The sequence below is a fragment of the Mercenaria mercenaria genome, chromosome 3, assembly GCF_021730395.1.
Source record: "Mercenaria mercenaria strain notata chromosome 3, MADL_Memer_1, whole genome shotgun sequence".
NCBI lineage: Eukaryota > Metazoa > Mollusca > Bivalvia > Venerida > Veneridae > Mercenaria > Mercenaria mercenaria.
This window is the reverse complement of record NC_069363.1, coordinates 3453577-3480538: the sequence shown is the minus strand read 5'-3', so window position 1 is coordinate 3480538 and position 26962 is coordinate 3453577. Positions and strand designations below refer to the sequence as shown.

Below are 26962 nucleotides of genomic sequence, written 5' to 3'. Positions count from 1 at the left end.
TTTATGTATCCTCATATGAAAACAACCATCCAACGTCTAGAAAAAAGAAAGAAAAATATATAGCTAAGTTGATTAAAGGGCACATAGGTTATCTAGCAGTAATTCGGTACGAAATGTGCTTCCGTGGTGTAGTAAAAACGTTCTTAATAAAGAGATCCTAATTTTTCCATTTTTAGCGCATTTGCGAATAAACCGGGGGGCCAAATGGGCATTATTTCACTCGTGGAATGTATTTTACATAAAATGATGTGAATAGTCAATATCAAAATAAAATATAAGCATTTGCCAGCATAATGTATAATACATTCTTCACATATGAATACAAAATCAGATCTGGGTATGGCATTTGATCTAAAATGTACATTTGTCATCATTTTATTAATTTATCGCTCGACTCACACCAGTCGTTTAATGCTGACCCCTGATTAATTTACTGAACTGCTAACAGTCTTTCATTGTGCTTTTTTGGGGTAATTTTTAGCTCCATTTTCATGTTTATTCTCATAAGTATAGCAAACAGTTTTTTTTCCAAGTGTAAATTTCTGGTCTATGATTTTTAAAAGCGTGGATGCAATATACGTGAAAAGGGAGAATTTCCAAAATTCAACGCCTGTTAATTTGTCTTGTAGATCAAAGTATAATTATATTTTTACAATAACAAAACTATTTTTACATATCAGTTTATTTCACAGATTTATGTATTAACTATTTATTTTGTAATTCTTATTCTAACATTAATTATGAAAACTTGTTTGAGGTTTCTTTCCTTCATATCAGTATAACAAAATCCCCATGACTCCATTTTTTTTAATTTGCAAAATTTTGTAGTACGTTCTTAAGTTTTGAAAAAAATACAGATTTAAATCAAATTTTACAGTGTACAAAAATTACCCAGACATGCAGAGATACCTGAAGTGGCTTATTATTTTAATACTTAAAACTGTAGACGCTTAATGTATTTCATTGAATAACCATCATACCTATATTTACATTTAAATTTGACCTCAGACTTAATCATATCAATGTAAACTGTCCGTAGATAATATTTGAATGTTTAAGAATGTGACGATTTCACAACAGGATTTAAAGCGATTTTTTTTTCAAAATGGAGGTAGGCTTTTTTTCTGTTACATGGGTTACATGGATGAAATTATTTGGATATTGATCATTGAATTTAAAAATAAAAATTGAAAAATATTCTTTTAGGATGGAACTAATTACTAAGTACTTTTTCAAACTTTGATTTATGTATTTCGATTCTAAATTATCATAAATGTCTGAAATTAAAACAGAAGAGAAACGGTGTTTAGGTTATGATGTTAGGGTATTGAAAATCAGAATTAAACAGAAATTAACACAACAGTACAGACTGTACATCTGTGAATCAGCTCCGAAATGACAGTAAAAATGTAGTACAAAGCAGCATGTTTAAATGAACAATAATTATTTTATCAGTGATAGCTAGTCAACGTCCACAGTCAATTCTGATATATTTTCGTAATAAGCCAGAATCTGTCCCACAGCCTGTCTCCTCTTTTTCATAGAAACTCGATGGTCTTCGTCAAGCTTCGGAACATTCCGTTTCATGCAAGCGAAAAGAAGTTTATTTTCAGTTTCTCTTGCTACGATAAATTAATCAAAACTTTGAAATTAATAGAAATCGTTTCAGTTTTTGGTGCAAAAACTAATAAACACTCTCTATTTAATGTGTCTTCTGTTATTCAGTGTTATTAAAGACTTAACAGAAATAGATTATCTTTTCAACACAAACCCCGATTACCTTAGAATAAGTCCAATACAATATTTCCTCTGCTGACCAATTTGGACTAAACTTTAAGGTGGTGTCTTGTATTGGTGTTTGCTTCTGTATGTTTCATTAGATTTGAATAAACATGACACATGCATTATAATGATTGATAAACATACAAACATATCAAAACTTCTTTTCGAAGTATAACATATCTACTTCTGATACAGAATGAAAATATTAAACATGAGTCATGAAACTGTCATTCGATGATAATATATCGTACATCTTGTAAGTGCTTATAATACTATAGATTAAATATTGATGTCGTCTCAAAAAGAGGACAGGCATGCTTATTTCAGTATCACTGCTTAGTATTTGAACAACGTATCTAAACCTGATTTTATTTACTAACTTTGTAAGCTTTTAGTCCATGACAGTATTTTCCAGTTATGTTTGGTAAAGTTGTAACTGTTGGAAAAGAATCCTCTACATGTTTGATGTTCATTTCCTTTACCGGCACATCGATCTCATTGATAGTGTTCCATAGAGCAGGTGGAAGAAACCACGATAGGCAGACATTAAAGCTTGACGGGACTGACATAATTGATATTTGTCTTTCAGATTATTTTGCAGGGCCCTAAATGGTGTTTTGTTGTTCTATCATTGAGTACATGTATTTTTCAAATTTTATTTTGTCATAAATAAATATACGTGTATTTTGTGTTTTATTACAAGTCTGCGCTCGCGCTCGCGCGTTTGTGTTTGTGTATGTGTGAAAGATGTTCCTTTTTTCTATGATTTCAAAAGACCGTCTTGTAGATTTTATGAAGTATCTGTACTGCGGCCATAAAATGTCTCTCGGGTCCGTAATTGGACTTAGCGTTGTTTGATTTTCTAGTGCTTTACCATCATAAGTTCGAGTCAATGGCTATATATAACAGAGTTCCACACCAAGTGGGGAGGGGGGGGGGGGGGGTGGAAGGGTGCGGAGATGGGGAGGGAGAGAAGTATAACACGTTGCATAATCGCTAATAAACACAAACACAAACAAACGGAGACTGCTACTATTTTGCTTAGTTGTATTCTGTGATTTGAAAGAATTTTTCGATATATTTCATTGTTTACAAAATCAGTACTGTATTGTTGGAACATGTTGGGGATAACAAGTAAGTATTTTGTGCAAAATCAACCAGTGGTAAATATAAACTGACGTATATTCTTTCTTCGTTTGTTAATTTAGTTCTCGTTGTATCTATGTTTTACATTCTCTATGCATTGTTCGTAATAATGTGTACATCCGTATAAACTTGTATATGCATACGATGGTAGAGGTCTGCGTTCATAAATCTGGATGTTTTTTCTTATCTTGTATTGTCCTTAATGTTTTTTGCATATATTTTGTTTGTTTGTTTGTTTGTTTAACGCCATTCAGTTATGTAACGGTGGGCAGTTAACCTAATTAGTGTTCCTGGATTCTGTACCAGTACAAACCTGTTGTCCGCAAGTAACTGCCACAACTTCTCCACATGAATCAAAGGTGGAGGACGAATGATTTGAGACACAATGTCTACTATCAAATCGCCACGGATTTAAAAATACCTTAGCAATAGATATAAACTAGATGTGTGCCCATAGGACACAAGTGTCCCCGCCGCTTCTATCACTGTACATGGTTCTATTACACAAGGTTAAACATTTTTTTTAACTTTTAAGAACTTTATGTTTATTTTCACTTATTGAAGAATCATAACTCTGACCTACCTGAGTAAATTCCCAAGGAGAACACCCAGTGAAAAATGGCATAGGCTATAAAACAATAGTCTAATGTTTTATGACTCTAGGTCAAGTACATGCAGCATAAACTTTTATGTTTTGACTAGGACAAGGGTCATAACTCTAGATCTGTTCTTGCACATTGAAAAAAAAAACAAACTCAGGTGCACAAAGTCACATGCTGGATAATATTCATACATGATTTCATTACTCTAGTGAAATTTCTTTTAAGATATATGCAACACATGTACTTTATGTGTATTTTCAAGGACCATAACCCCAATTTGGCTGAGTGAAATCCCAAACAGAACAGCAGGTACGCAACCGTACATGCTAAAACAATCCCCTAATGTGTTATGACTCTAAGTCAAATATTGTTTGAGATAAATATGACATAAACTTTTATCCAATTTATGCATATTTTTGACAATCAAGCGCTATAACTCTGGTCTGAGTGATAAAAATCCAGAACAAAATCCCATGTGCACAACTTCACATGCTGAATAATATTCCTGTGATGTTTCATGAGCCTATGTCATTTGCTTTTTGAGATATGTGCGACACATTTTTGTGCCTTTTCATGCATGTTTTTGTAACTAAGTAAAGGGCCATAATTCTGGGTCTGACTAAGTAATATCTCTAACAATACCCCAGTTGCATAACTTCACACGCTAAATAATATTCCTGTAATGCTGTATAATACTGGGTCAAATAAATGCGACACAAACTTAGACCCTTTTTATGCCTAATTTTTGGCCTTATCAAGGGCAATAACTCTGGCCATACTGTGTGAGTTCCAAATAAATCTCCCCTGGGCATTGCTTCCCATGCTGAATAACAATGCTGTGAGGTTTGAAGACTCTTGGTCAAATACATTGTGAGATAGGAAGAATACAAGTCGAGACGAACGGACGGACAGTCGGACGGACAAGCTCAACTCTAAGTGCCCCCTGTATTTTTTTTTGGTGAGTGTGTGTGTGTGGGGGGGGGGGGGGGGGGGGGGGGGGGGGGGGGTGGCACAAAACACGAAGTAACAAAGTTTCTTGCTCTTATATGGCAAAAAATGAATACTAACATTAGCAAATGTGTATTAAGTGTAAAATTGCAAAAATTGTACGCAATTTGTTTCATTACACGGCTTTTACCAAACAATTAGTAAAATCATCTTAAATTTCTTTACACGTAAGAAAAGTGTACACAAATGACAACCTCCACATGAAAGGTTTGCTCACGTAAAATCCAGGCGACATCAAACGTTAATTTACCGTCTAATCAGCTATCCCTGTCTCAGATGGAAATAGAAAATGGCAAGATATCAAACTGAATCATGTATTGTTTCACGGACACTTGATCGTACTGGTTACAGCAGAGATATGCGAACGTTCAGGCAAAATGGCTACAAAAACAGCAAGGCAGCAGTAAACAAAAACGTACAAAATCAAAAGTTTTATAATTATTGCTGTTATTCTGGAAGCAAAGCAGAAGGGCTCACCACTACGCATGAAAGTGATTTTGATGTAATGTGCGTTCCTACCAATTTTATATTTTCAGAATATCCAGAATATTACCGCACTAGGGATCAAATCGCAGTTTTTAAACTTTTGAAAACATCACCAGGCTATTCATAACTTCAGGTTGTGAATGTTCCTTTGTCAGGTTCCTTACACGATTGTGTAGTGGAACTCTCGCCAGGACAAGCATATCTTTCGAGTGATAGCTTGGTGAATGGATTTAAACAGGCAAACGTTCGGTTTCTTCATGAACCGGGCAATCATGGTTTCTACAACACATATACTGAGAATCATGGTCCATCAATCTTTACTTCGCTATTCACGTACAATGGTGATAATGTTTTCGCAATAAAATGTGACTGTCCAAGTTATTTAAATTCCTGGGTTGATAGGGAACGCAAACATCAGTGGCCGAGTTTGGAAGTCATTGAAGAGGTCAGTAATTTAGAGTCTCATGCAATGCCTGTTGGAAATATTAACAGTCCTTTTAACTTCCTTGAATGGAGAATGTGCTACACTAAAGGGAAAATTATGCTTGTACATAATCTGCACGATTGTCTGATAAAAGTAATGTTCCTAATGAAAGAAATAGCGAAAGTGACACTAAAACCTCTATGTAAAGATATATCTAGTTATGTAGTGAAGAACATAATCTTTTGGATAGCAGAGTTGAATCCTCTGGAATTGCTTACGGAGAATAATTTAATTGTTGTTCTGCAGTTTGCTTTCAAATTTCTTAAGCAGTGTCTGATAACAAAGAACCTACCAAGTTACATGATACCTCAAAGAAATTTGTTGACTGCCAGGGTAACATTTACTCAACGAAGTAGACTTTGTAAACGAATAGATTCCCTCCTTAGAGAAGGTCCTAGGCTTGTTCTAAGAGTGAGGAAGTTGAGAAATGCTCTCACAACGCTATATCGTGCACCAGAGGAATTTCATATGTTTTACGGAAAGCGTATGTTTCTAGAAGTTCTATGTATACTCTTAACGGTACATGCTTCACAGACGTTTACGGAGCAACAAGGCGATTTTGAAAGTTTGATAAGAAATGTGTTCGCAGATGACGTTTGCATTGCTATAATAAGTCACCTATTCAGTCATATACCTGAAATAGCCGAATCTATTGATGCAATAAGTAATGGGGTCAATCCAAGAGTCGATCCTGAAATAGTGTTAAGGTCAGGCCGTGCTGTTAGTCGAGACGATTTTAATTTGATTCGGGATATCAGCAGAAAATATTTAGGATAAAAAAAAGACAAACACCAGTGACTTTTAAAGAAAGTTCTACATGTATATAGAATAAATGCATACGGAATGTTTAACGTTGCTTTTAAGGGTGTATATGGTCTACACCGGTGTATGTATGCCTGTTGAATAGATATATATTTGTACACTACAGAAAACATTGTATTTTATAGACATTAATTATCATGTCAGTATGGAAAGAGAAATAGAAATAAATAAAAGCAGTCAAACGGGGTAAGGCATTAGACTTACTTCTTTGAACACTTGAAGATTATACAGAAAAAACACTCATTTTTTTTCAAAGCCGTAAGTTGTATTCAGTTTGCAACCAATTAAAAAACACATTTAAATTATAAACTGAAAAAGAAAGTAAATCAAGTATTTAGTAGTCGTTTAGCTTCAAATTATGAAACTGCAATACATCCAAGGCCCGGAACCGCGGGCTACGAGGCCTCTCCAGATATACGCACAGTTCATTTGTAGTCTTCAACTATCTGAAAGAAGTTTATGTAGACATGTATATGCACTATATTATTTTTTCAGTAATATCAGGACACAAAAATGTTTCATTATCAAAAAAAAAAAAAAACAACAAAAAAGAACAACAAACAAACAGACAAAATAAAAAAAGCAACAACAAAAAAAAAAAAACAAAAAAAAAAAAAAAAAAAAAAAAAAAAAAAAAAAAAAAAAAAAAAAAAAAAAAACACACACACACACACACACAAAACCAAAAAAAAAAAACAAGATTTAACTTCCTGATTTTAAAAAAATCTATTATATTTAAGATATTTAGAAGATTTTGATAAATTAAGGAAGAAAAGTGATAAATACTTATTTGTCGCAGTTGTGTTGTCATATCTCGAGTGAGTAAAGGAGGGAATTAATGTAAAAGAAACACCTAAATATTTCTCGATCGATTCGGCGTATTCTGATTCGTGGAATATTCATACGGACTAAACCGTCTTTATTTTGGAAACTATTTTCAACAGGTTCATCTTTTCTTTACCCAAGAATCAGGAGTATTATAACTGCAGCGGAAGAATACATACCATCATGAGTAGTATCAAGAAAATACTATAATTTCAGTGATAACCTGTAAACTTAAGACCAGTTCAAAAATATTGATAATGAAATTTAGAAGAAGGCTCTTTGTAGCTATCGGACACAACTTAGAGAAGTTATAATAGACACGCGAGTCTGTTCATAAATGCAAAACACATCATGCCCCAAGCACCGGCTTTAGGGAAATTCGATTTTATAGATAATTGAATGGACCCTAATATATAATTACATAGACAGCCATTTCTTTGTTCAATACCATCTTTCATAATAGCCTTTAGAAATATAAAATGCAATCGAGCAAAACAATAGCAAACTCGCTTAGAGCCACAAGGAGAGTCTAGTTATTCATTGGCCGTAAAAAATGCTGACTTTTTCATAGCAAAAATCTCATAAATACGCCAATCCCTGAATGAATACCAAAACTTTGAAACGCAAGTGTATTTTAGAGATTTTATAGCACTGTTTTATTTTTTTTAATTGCTTTAAATGTGATAACAGCAGGAGTTAGTTCTTAAGATTTTGTGAGATTTGACATTATATCATTTATATTTTAAGGCTTTTTAATTTAAATGTACAACGCCAGTGAGTATGTCATTGTATTGAAATAGGCGTTTTATCAAATAAATCAGTTTCAGTTTGTTTATGAGAGGAAGTAAAATGTGCAAACCTAAAGGTCACCTCAAACCAGATTCAGCTGATCTCTATCATACATTAATTGGTACTATTGTCCTAAATTATCAGAAATAATAATGCCATTGATTTACGGTACGACCTTTAACAGACACGGGGACTTGTTCTAAATATACATATATAAACAACCTTTAGTGGCATATAGAACATTTCCAGTAAGGTAATCTGTATTTTTTTACAATGCAAAATTAAAAATAGATCCTCTTACATATGCCAGTACTGAGTATGGCCAACTTTGGGTTGTCTTTTTCAATATTATGACTGAGTATTTATGTTTTCTGTCTAATCCAGTATTCATGTTTATGAACTGAACGTATGTTTAAGTTAAAAACACACGTTTAAAAATAAAAACGCCTTGCATTTCCAGACATTTTCAATCAACTTGATGATTTCACATTCAATTCAATACTAGTTCATTACACTTATAAACCCCTTGTGTGACACAAATAGACAATGAGGGAATTCTTAACCAGGGGAATAGGAAAATATAAAAACAAGTGCTGGTTTCTATTTTCTTCGGCGGACTGTTTTGTTCTAAGGCGCCACGGAAGCAATAACTGAAGGTAAAGATATCATTTCCACGTATCGTCATTTCATTTGAGAACCATGAAGAAATGATTTTAGTTTTCAAAAGTTTAGGGGAACAACCTTATTTATGAAATTAAAAAAAGTCAAACAATTTGATATTTGATTTTAAAACGTCAGGAAGTTAAATGCATAAAGATGTATTGAATAAATATTATTGTGAAAGAATGTATTTGTTTGATAAGGAAGAAGAAACTCATGTCTTCTAAACTGTTTCCTGTTCACCTCATTGAGTATTATCTTCGAAGTTATACTGATTAACTATTATGGGCGATATTTTTCATCCTGCGTTGCTCATCAAAACAGTGACTGTGGTTTTTACGTATATATAGGATTTCAGGAGAACTAGAAAAGGCATAAATTTATTAATTCGATGACGTGTTTTGACCATGGCTAAAAATAAATAAACTTATGTTAGAATAGAAACATTTTGAAGAAAATGTCAAACTATTTTGAAGGTAAGATATCGTTACAAAACGGGTTTTAGTATGAATATATGACATCATATTATATTTACTGGCTTGCTCCTATACTGAACGACAATCAGTGTAATTCGCTTATTATTGTGTAATTAAAGTCGTAAATACTTCATAAATGTTCATGAATATATTCAGCAATAAATACATTCCGATGTGGGTTCGAGCCTCACTCGGGGCGTTGAATTCTTCATGTGAGGAAGCCATCCAGCTGGCTTACGGAAGGTCGGTGGTTCTACCCAGGTGCCCGCTCATGATGAAATAATGCACGGAGGGGCATCTGGGGTCTTCCTCCACCATTAAAGCTGGAAAGTCGCCATATGACCTATCATGTGTCGGTGCGACGCTAAATCCAAAAAAAAAAATAATAATAATAAAAAAATAAATAGATAAATACATTCAGCAATATAATATATACCTATATAATAGGTGTACGGTAATATGTCCCCGCCCACTATAGAACCAGAATTTGCGAACCATTGTATGAACGTCACAGAAAACCTTTAATCGTAACACTAATTGGTCCATTCTTGATTGTATATTCATTTTCCATTGGGACGATGTGGTGACAAAACCGGGCCTGCGCAATATGTCGCTAGAAATTAAAGTTATAACAAGTAAAGATGGATATGGATATGGAACTACAGTAGCTAAGTTTCAAAATTGGACGAAAAAGGGTCCTCGAAATATTCCTTTTGAATCATTATACGAAATACAGATACTTCTTTTAATAAGGAACGTTTCCTGGACTTAGAATTGCTTAGGCCTTAAAAAGACAACAAATGCACCATTCAAAGATATCGAAAACGGATCTGTTGCCAGGAGAAATCGATAAAAGCCTTGTAAAGTCAAACAGACATTTTGTGAAAACGCATAAATGAAAACCTTATTTTATGTAACTTGTGTAAACGTTTTGATTGTCAGTGTTTTCGCTTGTACTATTAAGGATTTTATCTTATTTTACAGGTAAAGGAACTCGATATAAACTGGTTGGTGCAAGTGTCCAACACCGTTCGCATTTTGTTTTAATGTTCAGTATGTCAAGTTAGTCATTTCATAACAGCATGGCTAGTTTCACGGCTGAATCATTCATTATATCCAGAACACTTAGTAGGATAGGTTACAGTAGTAGAATAAGAAGATTAAAGCAAAATGCTTTTGACTTCTTTACCACGGAAATGAATAAATACACACAAAACGACAATTCTTATCTGTTATGTTCTGGTAGTAAATCAGAGGGACTGACATCTCTAAATGAGAATGATATTGATTTAATGTTTGTTTTCACCGACATATTATGTTTAGAATATCCTGAAAGGAACAGTAACAGGGACCACAAAACGATTTTTCAGCTAAATAAAAGATGTTCCGCACCAGGTTATGCCGTACTTGAACTCGTAACGACCTGTGACGGAGTGTATACGCCTCTCTTTATAAAAGATTTTCTAGTGGAAATCGTACCTGGAGAAGTTTACCTGTCTAGCGATTTTTGGAAACACCACATTAAACAGGTTTTCAGAAATGTCTGTTCAGAGCAAAACAATTGCGGTTTCCAAGACTTCAGTGACGAGAATCATGGTCCTGCAACAGTTTGTTATGCATTTCGGACGAGTTGTGATCACGTTTCCGCATTTACATGTGAATGTCCAAGTTATTTGTATCACTGGGTGACTAGGGAACGCAAACATCAATGGCCTTCTGCCGAATTAATTAGAGATGTTTCTCAGTTAGAATCACATGTTGTGCCGGTTGGTACTAAAGATGGTCCTTTGCAATTCTTGGAATGGCGAATCTGCTACTCAAAAGGGGAAATAAGGCTAATCCGAAGTCTAAATGACTGTTTAGCGAAAGTTTTAGTTTTGATGAAAGCAATCGCAAAAGGGACACTTCATCCCCTTTGCAAAGAGGTGTCCAGTTATATAATGAAAAACATAATTCTGTGGATAGCTGAGCTGTATCCTCAGGAATGTTTTTCAGAGACCAATTTGATAACAGTGCTGCAGTTTTCTTTCCAATTTCTCAAGCAGTGCCTCCTTGCAGAAGATCTGCCAAGTTATATGATACCGGAACGAAATCTTTTTGCTGACAGGTTAACAATAAAGCAAAAAACTATGCTTTGTATGAGGATAGATTGTCTGCTTAGACAAGGGCCAAGTATAGTGCTGACAGCTAAGAATTTGGATCTAAGAACTGCTCTCTCCATGCTTCATCGTACACCTAACGAATTTGCATCACTTCACGAAAGACGCAACATTAACGAATGTGCGTGTTTATTGTTAATCGCCTATACTTTGGGTAATATTGCCGAGCCAGCCGCCGAGATTGAAACCATGGTGAGAAACATTTTCACTGACAACATTTTTCTTAGGTTTTTTCAATGGATGCAGGAACACTTCCCTGAAATAGCTGAAGCTATAGGAGATGACTTTCTCAAATACGGTCAGGATGACATCATTGAAATAATGAAATTACGTTGTCGGAGATAGAGCTTGAAAAACGTATGTGTTTATTTAATTGCATCTATAGATTTCGAAAACGTATTTGTTTACTGTGTGGATTTGCCGGAGGCAGTTCTAGAAAACGCATGTTTGCTATATTGCATTTGCCAAAGATAGATCTAGAAAAAGGTGTTTACTAATATTAGATTTGCCAGAGATAGATCTAGAAAAAGGGTGTTTACTAATATTATATTTGCCAGAGATAGATCCTGAAAATGCTTGTGGTTGTTATATTTCTTTTTATTATGGATTGTATAACAATTGTTGGAAATTGTTAAATGTAAATTATCTGTGGATACATTTATAGGAATTATTAGGTAATTCATTTAACGAAAAGAATTTGCTACATTTGCTACAAGAGGGATAACATTAAAACGGTTCTAAATATACTGGGTCGTCGGCACCTGAACTTGCTTAGGTATGTTTGAAGAAAATAGTTGTTGAAGAATTGTTCATGTATGTAAATACATGCTGTGTAATCCGATTGATAAGAACTACACTACAAGCTTACTCTTTACCGTTCACGCGTTGCACCATTCATCATCAGTCCAACAAAAGCCTACCAAGAAACGTGTTTATTGGCCTTAAGTTGAAAATATGAAAATTTACCCTGATGAACCAATATAGCATGTGTCCGTTATCCACTCCGACCACTAGAATGCATATCAGTCTACATTACTTACTATATTTACAATTATTATAAATATGTTGCAAAAAGAGACAACCATTAACTTTCGAAAATGAAATTTTTTAAAATTTTGTTTTCTAGAAGAAAGTAACGGAGTAGATCTACTAGTAATAATACATGCTAGCTTTTACTAATAGATGATGAACGCTGAAGGGCAGTGTGCTAACCTTGTTTACATGTGTGAAAATGTACTGTCTAGTAAATACGCTGGTGAGTCTGAAAAATCTAGGCGAGGCTTATTTAAAAATTATAGTTTATTCCCGCCAAAATGTAACAGAAACGTTTTTGGGAAAACAGCTGACCAAATAGTCAATATGATCATATGAGAAACAACAAAAAGCAATCGAGTTATATTATGTACTAGTGAATATCTCGCTATTTAAAGGTTTGTACACACATGATTCTCCGGATATCACATATTATGTTTTACATAGAAACTTGCAACCAATAAAATGTTACGGTTTCTTAAAGGAAAATAAAACTATTTTTCGACGATTAACTGGTCAGTCAGCTTCTCATTAGATACATAAAATAAAAAGGTAATTTGTTCTCCTCGCACTGTATCTTAAACAAGATATTTCGTCACACAGTAAATACGCGTAAGCCAGTGAGAGTATATAATTATTCAAATGGACGCATGCTCACGGAAAAACTTTATCTGGAAGCATGCTTGAGCGCAAGTTACGGAAATACAAACTCACAATTAATCAATACAAGTTCAGAGACTGATGTAATAAGGTCAATGTGCTGGTTATGAAGGGGTAAATGCTCATATCGGCTGTTACTGTGATAATTTTATATCAAGTAGTCGTGACCATAATACCTTAAGATACCAAATATACCATGAGACTACTAATCGAAAACAACAGAGATATAGATAAGATAAGATGGGATTTAGATCAGATGGGCTCAAATTGTACCACCGAACTGTACTGCAGATCTGGCTGGCTCCTACAACGGAAGAGGAGGTGAAACGAATCATACAAAAATCCCCAAACAAAGTCTTTGAATTTGATCTGATACCAAAACGGCTTTAAAAATATCTGGATGAACTCTTGCCGCTAATTATAAAAATCATAACCATATCCATAGAATTAAGGTATTCTCCAAAGGAGTTTGAAAACGACTTGACAAGGCCTATACTACGGAGGTACTGACACCTGGGTAGAGAATGGCATTGACTGGATGTATGTGATATTATGTTTTCTAGATTGTATGAAACATGGACTAGATCCCTTAAACTCACAAAACCCCGTTGCGATATCTCATATATTGCTAAAGTTTCGGAAAAGGGCCTGATCTACACTAAGTATGCCATCAGCGATCCAGATGAAAACATACTTCATGTGTGATTGCTATCTTCACACAAAAATAACAGAGTCGTCTGCAATGGAAATGTAAAATGACCCTTGACCAAACTGTGTTACAGTTCCCATGCTACTTGATCTATCCTTAGCTTTAGACAGCACCACTCGATCCGTTATGTGTTGTATATGGTTTTTTTTGCGTACATTGTTTCCCGGTTTTCACGGCTGTGTATCACGCAGTTCAAGTACAAGAGGTGATCCGCCTCAAAGTAATGATGGCACTTCCGATGATTTGTTATGCTCATGAAAGATAGACAAATTTACTGATAGTGGTTTCTTTTGTTAAACATGCAACCGTCTTCAATATGGATGTAAAATCGGTCTTCTTAGCTTTACCCATATGTTAACAAAATAGTTCTGGAAATAACTGAAAGAACAAATAAAATATAATGAACATTTTGCAGGAGACTTTGTAAATAATAAAACCTTGATAGTTGGAAAGCAACCAAGAGACATAACAACAGACACCGTTGGACTGAGTCTGTCCATGAGAGATAATAAAATGTCTACACCCCTCGCGCTGCCCTGGCAAAGCCCAATATATTCGAAATGTTCTACAAGTTTTTCATCTTAACGTAACAATTCCAAAGAAATATATAGCAAACAAAACTTTTTTTTTCAACAATCAAATATCGTAATGAATAAGACGTTTCGAAAATAGACCATATTACATCGGGTGCTCAAAGATAAGAGCTGCGCATATACTTTTCGTGTATTGCCGATATTCGACTTTACCTGTTGTTTTTTAATTTAACCACACTGGTTAAAGATAGGTCGCAGTATGTCTGACAATATTTTACTCAGAGGCCTAGAACTGGGTGCCTAAAAGTTTTCTTTTTGGACCGTAAAAAGTAGATAAAATCAGCACCAGGTCCTGATGTTTTAACATCATTTAATTCGAAATCATTAGGAAATAGGTTTTTAATGGTAGTTTAATGCACATTTGAATCGTTTAAACACTTAATCTATGCACTTTTGACATGCTGCCAAACCGTCAGATTACTATGTTACACGAAAAAAAAACAAAAAAAAAAAAAACACCACACAACACAATAGTTAATCGCAAATTAGTATAATTCCGTTATAACTGAGATTGGTTCTTATCCTTATCATCCTATGTTAGAAGCGCATCTTTTGGAAACCCGTGGCCCTCATGCAGTATTGCAAGTTGTCACATGGCCATTTTATCCTATCTCACTTGTACAGTGACACATTCCCAATATATGCTGCCTCACTGAATACACGCGTAGACATGGATGATCCCATCAGTGGATTTTACTGACGGGCTCACAGCTAGCATATCCTCTTATGTGGCGCCAGCGAGGAGCTACTAGTCCCTGTTACGTCTTGTAGACGCGGCCTGGATAGAACCCACGACCTCCCGCACTCGAAGCGGACGCTCTACCACTAGGCTACCGAGGCGGTTTCACCCGTGTTTGACATCTTGTGAATAATATATTGATAATGTCTTTTAATAACAGGTAATGATCCATTGTGATGTTACGTCACCATTCCCCTTACCAAACAAAAATAATAGAAATAATAAATATAATGAAAAGTGACCGAGTTACAAAATTTATCATATATTTTAAACAGAAAAACACTCACGAAGTCTTTTTAAGATCTGTTGTAAAAATGGGGCCCTTAACAAGGTCATTCTATGATTTGAGACATTTACTTAGATTTTGACCTGGATAATCAAGTTTCAGACTTGCTTTCGTTTCATAGAGACAGTCTTACAAAACTTCATGATGATTAAGTAGAAATTGTGGCAATCAAGTAGAAATTGCAGTGAAAACGAAGTTTTTTTCTATGATTAACCATTACCCTGCTAATGTTTTAGAATGGACTGGACCATCATTCCATTTGGACAGTACCATTTATCATTCGAAAGGCTGTTCACTGAAAATGTGCTGACTGAACAGCGAAAAGTGAAGACCATGATCAGCCTGCTCTTGTTCTGCACTGGTCGCAAAGGCAGAATATCATGCCCCCAGCAGGCTAAACGTTAATCTAGTGACCTAGGTTTTTAACTAAGGTAACCCAATTTTAAACAGGAAAATTCTGACAAAGTTGTATGCTGATTAAGTAGAAATTGCGGCCTTTAGATTTTTAACAAAGTTTACCTATGATTTGACCTAGTGACCTAGTTTAAGACCTCAGATAACCCAATGTTTGACTTGATTTATACGTTATAACAACAAGAATTTTGACAAAATTTTATGAAGAACAAGTATCGTCGTCGGACCTAAAATCGTGACAGAGATTCGTTTCGCGGCCATTTTGTTTTATGACGCTGATCACGTGTCTCGCCCATGCGCATGCTCAACTGTGGGAAATTTTTACTACGAGGCATTGTAGCGTAACCAGCTGTCAAAGTGAAAAAATTGAGATTCAAACAAGTAAGTACCAATAAAATGTTTCATTTGTGCAAAATATTACCTTTATTACTATCCCCAAATATTTCCTTGCTAAAATTCCCATTTTCTACCCCAAAATAATACACTGGAATATTAAAATTGCAGCCGTCTGCTTTGTTGACATTTTATGAATGGCGGTCACGTGATTTTCTTATATGTAAATGACCAATAATATTTTTATTATTGGTTTTATGTCCAACCCTGATGAAAGATTTTTTAATTAAAATATCATTTTTTTTTCAAGCTCATCCCCAGCCAATAAGAAAGATACAGGCTGTATTCTCCTACTGCTCTCACTAATGCCTATAAGACTGTGAAAGTAGAAGGAATGAGTGTATTATGTGCTTCAAAATTGTATATATGGTGCCAGACAATACTTTGAGAGATCGTGTTCTTGGAAAGATCGATCCTGAAAATGTAGTTATGGGAAAACTTCCATTATTCAGCCAGTATGAAGAGGCAAAAATTGTAGAACATATTAAAGCAATGGCAAGGTATGGCTACGGTTATACTGTCCGAGAGTGTGTAGATCTTGCATCTGATTACGCCGTGTAGTTAGGTAAATGTCCAAAAGACAAACCACTGTCTACTAAATGGTTCAAGGGTCTCAGAGAAAGGTGGCCTGAAATAAAAAGATTCACACCTAGAGCACTGGAACATGTCAGAGCAAAAGTGGCTAAGGAAAGTGTAATTTCAGAGTACTTTTAAAACTTACAAACATGAGTTGACAAGTATGACTGTTGGGTGCGCACCATAAACCGGTTTAAGCTTCCCAGTGTTGTTTTTGCCACTGACCGTTCCAAGGCGGTGCCCCGCTGTGTTCCTTTGTTTGTTCGTTTTGTCCTCGTGTGCTGGCTTTGTGTGCGAGTATGTGTGTGTGTTAGTGTTTGTGTTTGTGGTGTGCACGTCTGCGTGCTGTGGGTTTCGTTTTTGGGAGGCTGCGTTTTTGGTACGTGGCATTCCCTGTTTGATATTTGTCTTTGTTTTTTTTTTACTGATAAAAACAAAGAAAAATATCAAACAGGGAGTGCCACGCACCAAAAGCGCAGCCTTCTCAAAACGAAACCCCAGCACGCAAACGCGTGCACCACACACACACTCAAAGCTTACACATCAGGACAAAGCGAACAACACACACACACACACACACACACACACACACCCAAAGCCAACACATAAGGACAAGACGAGCAATAAACATACACACATGCGCGCACACAAAGTCAACACACAAGGTGCGCACCCAACCTCACTCTTACCCCCACCATGTTCCAAAGACATGGGACAGTGTAAATAAAAGTAATCCCCTCCAGGTGAATCTCTAACACACGTAATGGAAACAAAAAGGCATGGCATGTAAAACACAAAAATGCTCGTGTATAAATATATAAAAAGCAAACCTTAAGAACCTATGATATAATCATCATTATAAGCAGAGATTCGTATTTGTCCCCGTTTTTCACTAGAGAACTATGAAGAAATAATATGTTTCAAAATTTTACGGAGAATCACCAGATTTACAAAATTAAACAGGAAAGAACTAAACTGCAATTGAAATTTAAAACTAAGGGCTTGAGTGGAATATACGGAAAAAAACAAATGCAATATATTGAGAAAATATTCGTTCTGAAGGCAACTAAATTTTACAAAGTGATAAAAGGAAACTTAAATATAAATTATTACCCTCCATCAATAATTGTTTATAATTTTGTCGTTAACAGCGATTAAATTTCCGTGATATAAAGGTATATTTAGGTGTTTCGTCTATGAAACAGATACATGATTAATCATAACTTTTCTATTAAAGATATCCGATGCCCATTATTCATTAAAATATCTTATCTATAGATATCTAGTTAAAATGTAAAAAATCATCATCAAATGTATTTAACTTTTAAATGTTATCAGCCACAGTTGAGTCAGTTGTTAAAAATGTACTAAGTGGATTAAGAACTCAAATTAATTCTCTGAAAGCTGAAAATGATGCTCTCCGTCATGAGAAAACTCGGATCTTTCGTACAGGGTCGATACAGTTCCAGGCTGACGCGGCTGATCAGTACAGCAGACGTTATAGCGTTAGAATATCAGGTATTGCTGAGTCTGATAAAGAAGACACTGACCAGCATGTTCTTAACATCAGTTCCGCAGTTGGTGCCCAGTTAACGCTCCAGGATATAGCTGTGTCGCAACGAGTTGGTAAACCAAAAGCTTCTGGCAAGCCACGGGATATACTAGTGAAATTTGTGTCCCGTCAATCACGAAATGCATTTTATCAAAAGAGGGTGTCGCTAAAATCTAACGGTTACAAGGGTACCTTCATCAATGAAGATCTGACTAAATACAGGTCACAACTTCTATTTGAAGCCAGACAAATGGTGAAATCCAAGAAAATTATTGGTGCCTGGTCGTCAGATGGGGTTGTGCTTATAAAAGCCTGTAAAGACAGGAAAAACCAGCGTCCATAGAATACTTGCCCCTACGTGACCTTGGACCCTTTATTTCGTATTGTGCTGGTGAGTCAAATACCACCTCTGGTGTTGACTGACTTCAAATTATACATGTATTCTGTGTTCCATGTGCGTCTTGTGACACCGTTCGTTAAAACAGTCTGACATAGTGACCCACATATTATATTGATATGTTTGCTCAAGCGGTATAATTCTGTATTGTGACCAGAGACACACCAATAAACGATCTACTGTTATTTTGTTTTTCACGTGCAACCTGTTAAAAAGGTTCAATCTATCCACTGGTGACCTGGAGGTTGACTCATCCGTACAATCATTACACTGTATTAAATTGCTATATTTTTACCCGAGCGTTAGATTTTCGAAACACGGAGTGTCTTCTTTATTTAAAGACGAAATAAAAAAGGCTATATTTTATTAATCTTAATACAATAAATATAAACACAAAATAAATTTATCCTGGTAAGTTAACATGTAACCATCTCGTTTTTTTATTGTCTGGAAGCTTTTATGGGAAATAATGTAGTTTTAACACCGACAGTAAAATGCATGGTTTGAATTGACACTTGAAACAATTCTTAATCTGTACATGCACCGTACTTATTATTTATTGTTAATAAATAAATGTATATATGTATACGCATTTTTGTAAGCTTATACGGTGTAGCACGTTTGAGATGATTCAGTTTGTAAAATTGTAATTAGCCTATTCAAGTAAATATTGCACATTACCAAGCTTCATAACATACTGAATTTTTGTAGGTGTCATGTTTTGATTCTATGTTTTTTCTGCGTTTCGACTTTGGTGAGAATCTTCATTACACAACTAGCATACACCTATGATGGCATACATTTCGTTTTTAAAACTATATATGTACTAGAGCTTATATTCTTTTGTAACGTAAATAAACTAATAACTCTTACATATACATGATAGTAAAAAGGCTAAAACAAATGTTAGTTTAAGAAATAATATATCTCATCCAGTGATTTGTCGTTGAATAAATCATTGTTTGGAGTTTAAATGCGAAGGAATTATATCACGAGGGCGCAGCCCGAGTGATATAATACTACGCATTTGAACGACAAAACAATTAAATTGATTCAAGAGCAAATCACTAAATGAGATATATTATTTCGATTCTAACACGTTACCAAGGATTTTTAAGTACATCCTTGACGACATTCATTAAATATCTGCCCGTTTTCAATCGGTTTCTTTTCCAGCGCGCCATGACGTAATAATTGTGACGTCAGAACAGTGATTTGTTGTGTAATAATTCACTGTTTTTCTTTTCCTCAAATAAATGTATGTTCTAGCATTTATCTTACTAAAACTGATAAATCTTACTTGTATGAAAGAGAATGTAATTTCGTATTTGTTCATTGTTAAACTCGTCTAATATTGTTCTGTATTTTTGTCTAAAACGTAGTTCAAGCGCTTATTGATTGGCTATGGATTAATGTGCTATTTTAGCGCATCGTACCCAGAGGTCAGAGTTTACACGCGCCAGGTAAACAATAATCAAAATCCTTATATCTTAGGTAGCAGGGTACACTTAGATTCGAAAATTTTGGGCAAGGACAGTCTTACATGTAGCAAGTCGCAATATTGCACTTCCCTTATGAGCAGAATCAGGGTGGCCATTTTATAAATTGCGTGCATGTTTTGTGCTTTTAATTAATGGCAAGATCAGGTTTCTCATACAAGATTAAAGAAAGTTCAAAACGAAAGTTTTACACCATCCATGTGAAAAGGTGCCTCATTGATTCATACAAAGCTACCAGCAGTTAGTTTTACAACTGACATCAGAATTTTACATGTGTCGGCTGTATAAATTTTCTAAAGAATTAACAATCATTTTCTCTCACCTTAATTTACAGATATCCAAAATCACGAAGTTCTAATTATAACAAATATTGACGGGGCCAAAATTCGAAGTGTACCCTGCTACCTTTATCTATTTGTTACTCGTTTTTGTGTTACTTTCTTTTTTTCTCTAAATAGTATTTTACTCATAAAAACAAAGAGAAATATCAAACAGGGAATGTCACGCACCAAAAGCGCAGCCTCCTTAAAACGAACCCCCAGCACGCAAACGCGTGCACCACACACACACACACACACACACTCAAAGCTTACACATCAGGACAAAACGAACAACACACACACACACACACACACTCAAAGCCAACACATAAGGACAAGACGAACAATAAGCATACACACACGCGCGCACACAAAGTCAACACACAAGGACAAAACGAACAAACAAAGGAACACAGTGGGGCACCGCCTTGGAACGGTCAGTGGCAAAAACACCACTGGGGAGCTTAAACCGGTTTATAGTGCGCACCCAACCTCACTCTTACCCCTACCATGTTCCAAAGACATGGGACAGTGTAAATAAAAGTAATCCCCTCCAGGTGAATCTCTAACACACGTAATGGAAACAAAAAGGCATGGCATGTAAAACACAAAAATGCTCGTGTATAAATATATAAAAAGCAAACCTTAAGAACCAAAAACGTATGTACTCAATGCCTTTTCAGAAGACAGAGCAACAAGAGAAACACCCTTAAGGGCCCGACGAAACAGGTCAGAAGACAAATATCAAAACAGTTCAGTCCTGGTAGGATTTAAAAACTGCTCATCATAGAGTCCTCCCCCTCTTCCGTCAGACGCAATCAAAGAGGGAAGCGTAGTGTCCAACTGTAAACGGGTTGAACACTTAACATGCGGGTATGTCTCAAAACAGTTGGGTCGTAACCTCTTTTAATAAAACGTTTGATAATCTTTCCAAATACTTTTGGAAAATTACCATGACCCAAGATCTTACGAAGTTTGTAAACCACATCCCCATAAAAAACGGGTTTAGAAATACCTTCTCGCAGAAGTGTCTTTAAATTACTATTGAATTTTAAAACTAAATCAGAATTACGATAATAAAATTTATTAAAATATTTACGCAATTTGTAATAACGGTAGCCTTGCTGAAGAAGTTTACTTGTAATATATTGATTACGTTCATTGAAATGCTTGACATGCCTACACGCTCTGGCAAACCGAATTAATTGAGAAATATATACCCCATAAGATGTAGCCTGAGGTACATCCCCATCCAAATGGGGAAAATTTACAATACTAAAATTAAAATCATCCCTCTTGTCATAAATTTTGGTATGTATAATATTGTCATAAATAGAGAGATGTAAATCTAAAAATGAAGCATCAGTATCCGAATTGTTAGTTTTAATTAACTGAAGCTCCCTAGGATAAATAGTACCCACCAAATGACCAAAACACGGATTATCCATATTAAGAATATCATCCAGATAGCGTGATGTATTATTAAATGCAGTTATAATATCTGCTTGCGTATCTGGAGAAAGGCTCAACATAAAGTCTCTTTCATAACAATATAAAAACAAATCTGCGACAAGGGGTGCACAATTTGTTCCCATGGGAATACCAACAACTTGTCTAAAAACTGCATTCCCAAACCTGATGTAAATGTTGTTCAATAAAAAGGAAAGGGCTTTACAAACTTCGTCACAGGTCCACGTAGTACAATGTTTAATAATATTGCTAGTAAAAAAGCTTTATCAAAATTGCAAGCGATAAATGTAGCATTCTCTCTGGCAAAAGTCTTTTGAATTAGGGCAGTTAATTTGTCATTTATTAAGTTATGTGGTAAAGTGGTATACAAAGTAGAAAAATCGTATGTACTGACTGTAGATACCTTGTAATTATTAATTTTCAACTTATCCAGGAAATATCATAATCCTTATATTTTTTCGATTTGTGATTTTTTTCTCTAAATAGAGTGAGTGAGTGAGTTGGTTTTTACGGCGAATCGACACAAAATGGTGATATATCGCCGAGAAGAAGTCATATTGCAAACGCCAACTGTAAAGCCTAAACATTGATGTAAAAATGTAAAGCATACCTAAAAACATCCATGTAAAAATGTAAAGAACACTATGAATAATGTAAAACATATCTAAAAGCATCCATGTAAAAATGTAAAGCATATCTAAAAACAGTAATGTAAAAATGTATGTACGTGTGTGTTAAAATATCAGCTGCAAACAGATGTAAATAAAAATAAGAAGTGTTAGATCTTTTGATATATTCCTATCTGCTTTAAAAACGATAAAATATTTCCGACTGAAATGTTGTCAAATAATTCTCTCAAAGATTGAACGTCATAATATGTACTGCGTTGTGTAGCAAAGTCCACACAGTCGATTAAAATGTGTTTAATAGTTAGCGGTGTTTGACATGGTACACATTCGGGTTGATCTTCTTTATTCAAAAGGTAAGAGTGAGTCAAACGGGTATGACCTATTCGACAGCGAGAAAGAACAACTTCCTCCCTGCGAACAGATCTGTTCCCTTGGTGCCATTCCCCTAGAATAGGTTTGATATTATGAAGTTTATTGAATGAAGCACGGTTCCATGACGACTGCCATTTAGATAAAATGTATTTGTTTATATTGGGCCTAAAATCGGTATGTGGTAATTTCAAATGAGATTGTGATAATAAAAGGGATTTCTTTGCTGCAATATCAGCATCCTCGTTTCCATGAATACCAACATGACTAGGAATCCAACAAAATATGATAAACTTTTTTAAAGAAAGTTCATGAAGCCTGAGAAGAATATTTTGAATGAATGGATTTTCCATATTTCGGTTATGAATTGACTGTAAACAGAAAGCGAGTCGGAAAAGATAATACATTTTTCTGCACTATTTTTTGATATAAAATTTAGAGCTAAATCAATAGCTTTGGCCTCGGCTGAAAATATTGTTGCATTATTTGGCAAACGTAATTTTGATTGATGAAGGAGGCTGACAGCAGCACAGCCAACCTTTGATTCATCTTTTGAACCGTCTGTGTAAATTGCAAAATAGTCATTGTAAGTTGATTTGAGTTCATGATATTTGGACTTGAATATTTCAGGGTTTGTTTCAGACTTTCTAAAGGCAGTTTTCAAATCGAAAAGAACTGTAGGGGTATGAAGGGTCCATGGTGGTGTATCTGGAATTGAATACTTTAATACCATCGAATTTGAACTCAGTTTCATTCATAGAAGATTGTATTTTCAAATCCAAACGGTTTGATTTGTTTTGGTTTTTCCTCATATGAATCGGAGTACTTTGGTTTAAAAATAATTCCATGAGCAGGATTGGATTTGTTGGCAGCCACTCTTAAAGCATATTGCAGTGAAAGTTTTTCTTGGCGTGTGTAAAGAGATGGTTCGTTTGCTTCAGCATATAAACTTTCAACTGGCGATGTTCGGAATGCACCAAGAGCAATACGAAGACCTTGATTATGTATGGTATCTAACATTTGTAAATAAGATTTTCTTGCGGAACCATAAACAATACAGCCGTAATCTAGCTTAGATCTAATTAAAGCCCTATAAAGTCTTAATAAAATTGTGCGATCGGCTCCCCAATCAGTATTTGAAATTACCTTTAAAAGATTTAATGACTTCAGACATTTGGCTTTCAAGTATTTTATATGCGGTACAAACGAAAGCTTTTTATCAAAGATAACACCAAGAAATTTTGCTTCATCAACAACGGGTATTTTTGTACCATTTAGAAAAAGCTCAGGGTCACAATGATGTTTCCGTAATTGGCAGAAGTGGACACATTGAGTTTTCGATTGGGAAAATTTAAATTTAAACCTCTAAATAGAACTACACTTTGACGTAATTAACAAATCTGGCCTGGTTTGCAATATGCCCTATGCGTAAAATTGTTGATACTCGGTGCTATTTTAGCGCGTGCAAACCAAAATGGAAATGCCCAGCGGTCAGAGTTAATCACAATTCTTAGTAAGCGTACCGTATTTACACTAAACAGATCATTTGTTTCATATTTACATAAAGATTTAGTTGTTTTGTTTCATTTTCTCTTAGTTGTACTTCACTTTTGTGTGTAATAGAATTTGATTTACAAAATTGCATATGCACGATGCAGTCTTATACGTTAATACGACTATTTCTATTATCAATACGAAATTCCAGCGAAATTCTACATGTCTAGTGTCGCTTTACAATTCAAATTAAAACTGTATACATTTTCGAAAGTTAAAAGCTAATTTATGTAATGTACAATTAAAAGACTGTCTGGTTTAATTTAGATAAGTTAGGGGAACACTTTCTTGAACAAGACCAACGGTACCACATTTCAATCTTCGGGCTTCTCAAATTTAATAAACTGAAACAATGCTTTGACACACTGGTATGGGAATATGATCGGGGAGAATTTCAAAATATTATATTCCTAATAAAAATGTCACATTTAGACCCTCAGACGTCACTTGGGTGAACAATAATATGAGGAAAAACGTACGAAAGCGTAAGCGTATTTACAGAAAAGCTAAGAGAACAAACTCACCCCATCACTGGCAAAAGTTTCGACAAGTCCGAAATAAAACTGTTTTGCACATTCGTGAAGCCAAATCATAATACTTCATCAAACTTTCAGACAAACTTGAAACGGATCATTCTCTCACTGGTGGACTACTTTAAAATCCTTCATCTCTAAAACGAACAACAATGTTATTCCTCCACTATATAACTCCAACACTCGTCAAACAACGTCTTCTTACTTTTTAAATGATTACTTCCAAGAGCAGACATACATTGTTAACGAAAATATAGAGATACCTAATCTCGGTCCTACGAATTCTACCACTATTTTAAATGAAATTCATCTTTCTCCAGTAGAAACTGAAGATGTCTTAAAGTCTCTTGAAGTTCACAAGGCCGCAGGTCCTGATGGTATAAGCAACAGAATTCTACATGAGGCTTCTCATGAACTATCTTTTCCTCTTTGTGACCTTTTCAGTGCTTCACTTCAATCTTCTACTGTGCCAGCCACGTGGAAGGAAGCCCATGTTAGCGCAATCTTCAAAAAAGATGATATGCCACTCTTCCGAATAACTATCGTCCAATATCTCTCTTAAACACTATTGAAAAAGTTCTTGAACGCCTCATTTTCAAGCATGTTTATATCCATCTTCATGATTCTCGCTTTTCAACTCCTGTACAGTCTGGTTTCATTCCGGGTGACTCCACAGTTAATCAACTTGTTTTCATATACGATACTCTCTGTAAAGCCCTAGATAACGGGCTAGAGGTTCTTGCGGTATTTTTCGATATAAGCAAGGCCTTTGACAATGTCTGGCACAAAGGTTTACTATGTAAAGTAAAATACGCAGGCATCACAGGTTTTCTTCACATGTGGTTTCAAGATTATCTCTTACATAGACGTCAACGTGTTGTACTGCAAGGAGTCAAATCGAACTGGGGATTTCTCAAAGCTGGAGTTCTACAGGGTTCAATTCTCGGGCCACTTCTTTTCCTTATCTTTATTAATGACATCCTAGATGAAATCAGATCATGCATCAATCTGTTTGCTGATGATACAAGTCTATATATTATAGTTCAGCAACCGGACATTGCGTCAAATCTTCTCCAATCTGATATCCAAATAATTTCATCTTGGGCAGAAAAATGGCTTGTTAAATTTAATCCCTCCAAATCAGAAGCTCTTTTAATTTCAAGAAAACGAAATTTTCAACTTCATCCTCCTCTTCGAATGTTTAACCAGATTATTCCAGAGGTACTCGAACATAAACATCTTGGTGTATTCCTGTCAAATAATTGTTGCTGGCATTCTCATGTCAACTACATCGTAGAAAAGGCATGGAAGAGGGTAACATAATGCGTACATTGAATTCTCACTTGACCGTCGCTCCCTTGAAACTATATATATTTCTTTCATAAGGCCAATACTCGAATACGCAGACGTAGTGTGGGGCAATGTACCAAGTATGAAATGGATCAACTCCACAAAATTCAAAATGAATGTGATCGCATTGTCTCCGGAGCTACCAAACTTGTTTCCTTGGAAAACCTAAAGAGAGAAGTACCATGGGAGTCACTTTCCGACAGACGTTACAAACATCGACTTCTCATGTTCTTTAAAATGAAATCTAATCTGACTCCAGCATATCTATCCTCTCTAGTTCCTGACTCAGGTGATACTCGCTACAACCTAAAAAACTCTGAAAATATCCATGGTGTACCTGCAAGAACATCTTTATATTTCAATTCTTTTTTGCCTTCCGTTGTACGTGATTGGAATTTATTGAGAACAGATATCCATAATGCCGAAACACTTTCATCATTTAAAAGTAATCTAAACAAAAACAAGCAGCGCACTCCAGCCAATTATTACACCGGAATCAGGAAACTCCAGGTTCTCCATACACGACTACGAACAAAATGCAGTGCACTGAATCAACATATTTACCTAAAAAATATTTGTCCTACACTATTGTGCCAGTGTGTTGATTTCCACTTCTGTTTTGAATGCAGAATTTTTAATCGTTGTCGA

At 35.2% G+C, this 26962-nt stretch overlaps 1 protein-coding gene across 1 annotated transcript; it reads left to right on the top strand.

Annotated features, from left to right (window-relative positions):
• The first annotated feature begins 7003 nt into the window (after positions 1 to 7003).
• On the top strand, positions 7004 to 14020 carry LOC123523696 (uncharacterized). Its single transcript, XM_045301347.2, has 2 exons — positions 7004 to 9080; positions 10065 to 14020. Exon 2 carries the CDS (start codon positions 10163 to 10165, stop codon positions 11582 to 11584), a length of 1422 nt encoding a protein of 473 aa, XP_045157282.2. The 5' UTR covers positions 7004 to 9080; positions 10065 to 10162; the 3' UTR covers positions 11585 to 14020.
• Positions 14021 to 26962: the final 12942 nt, after the last annotated feature.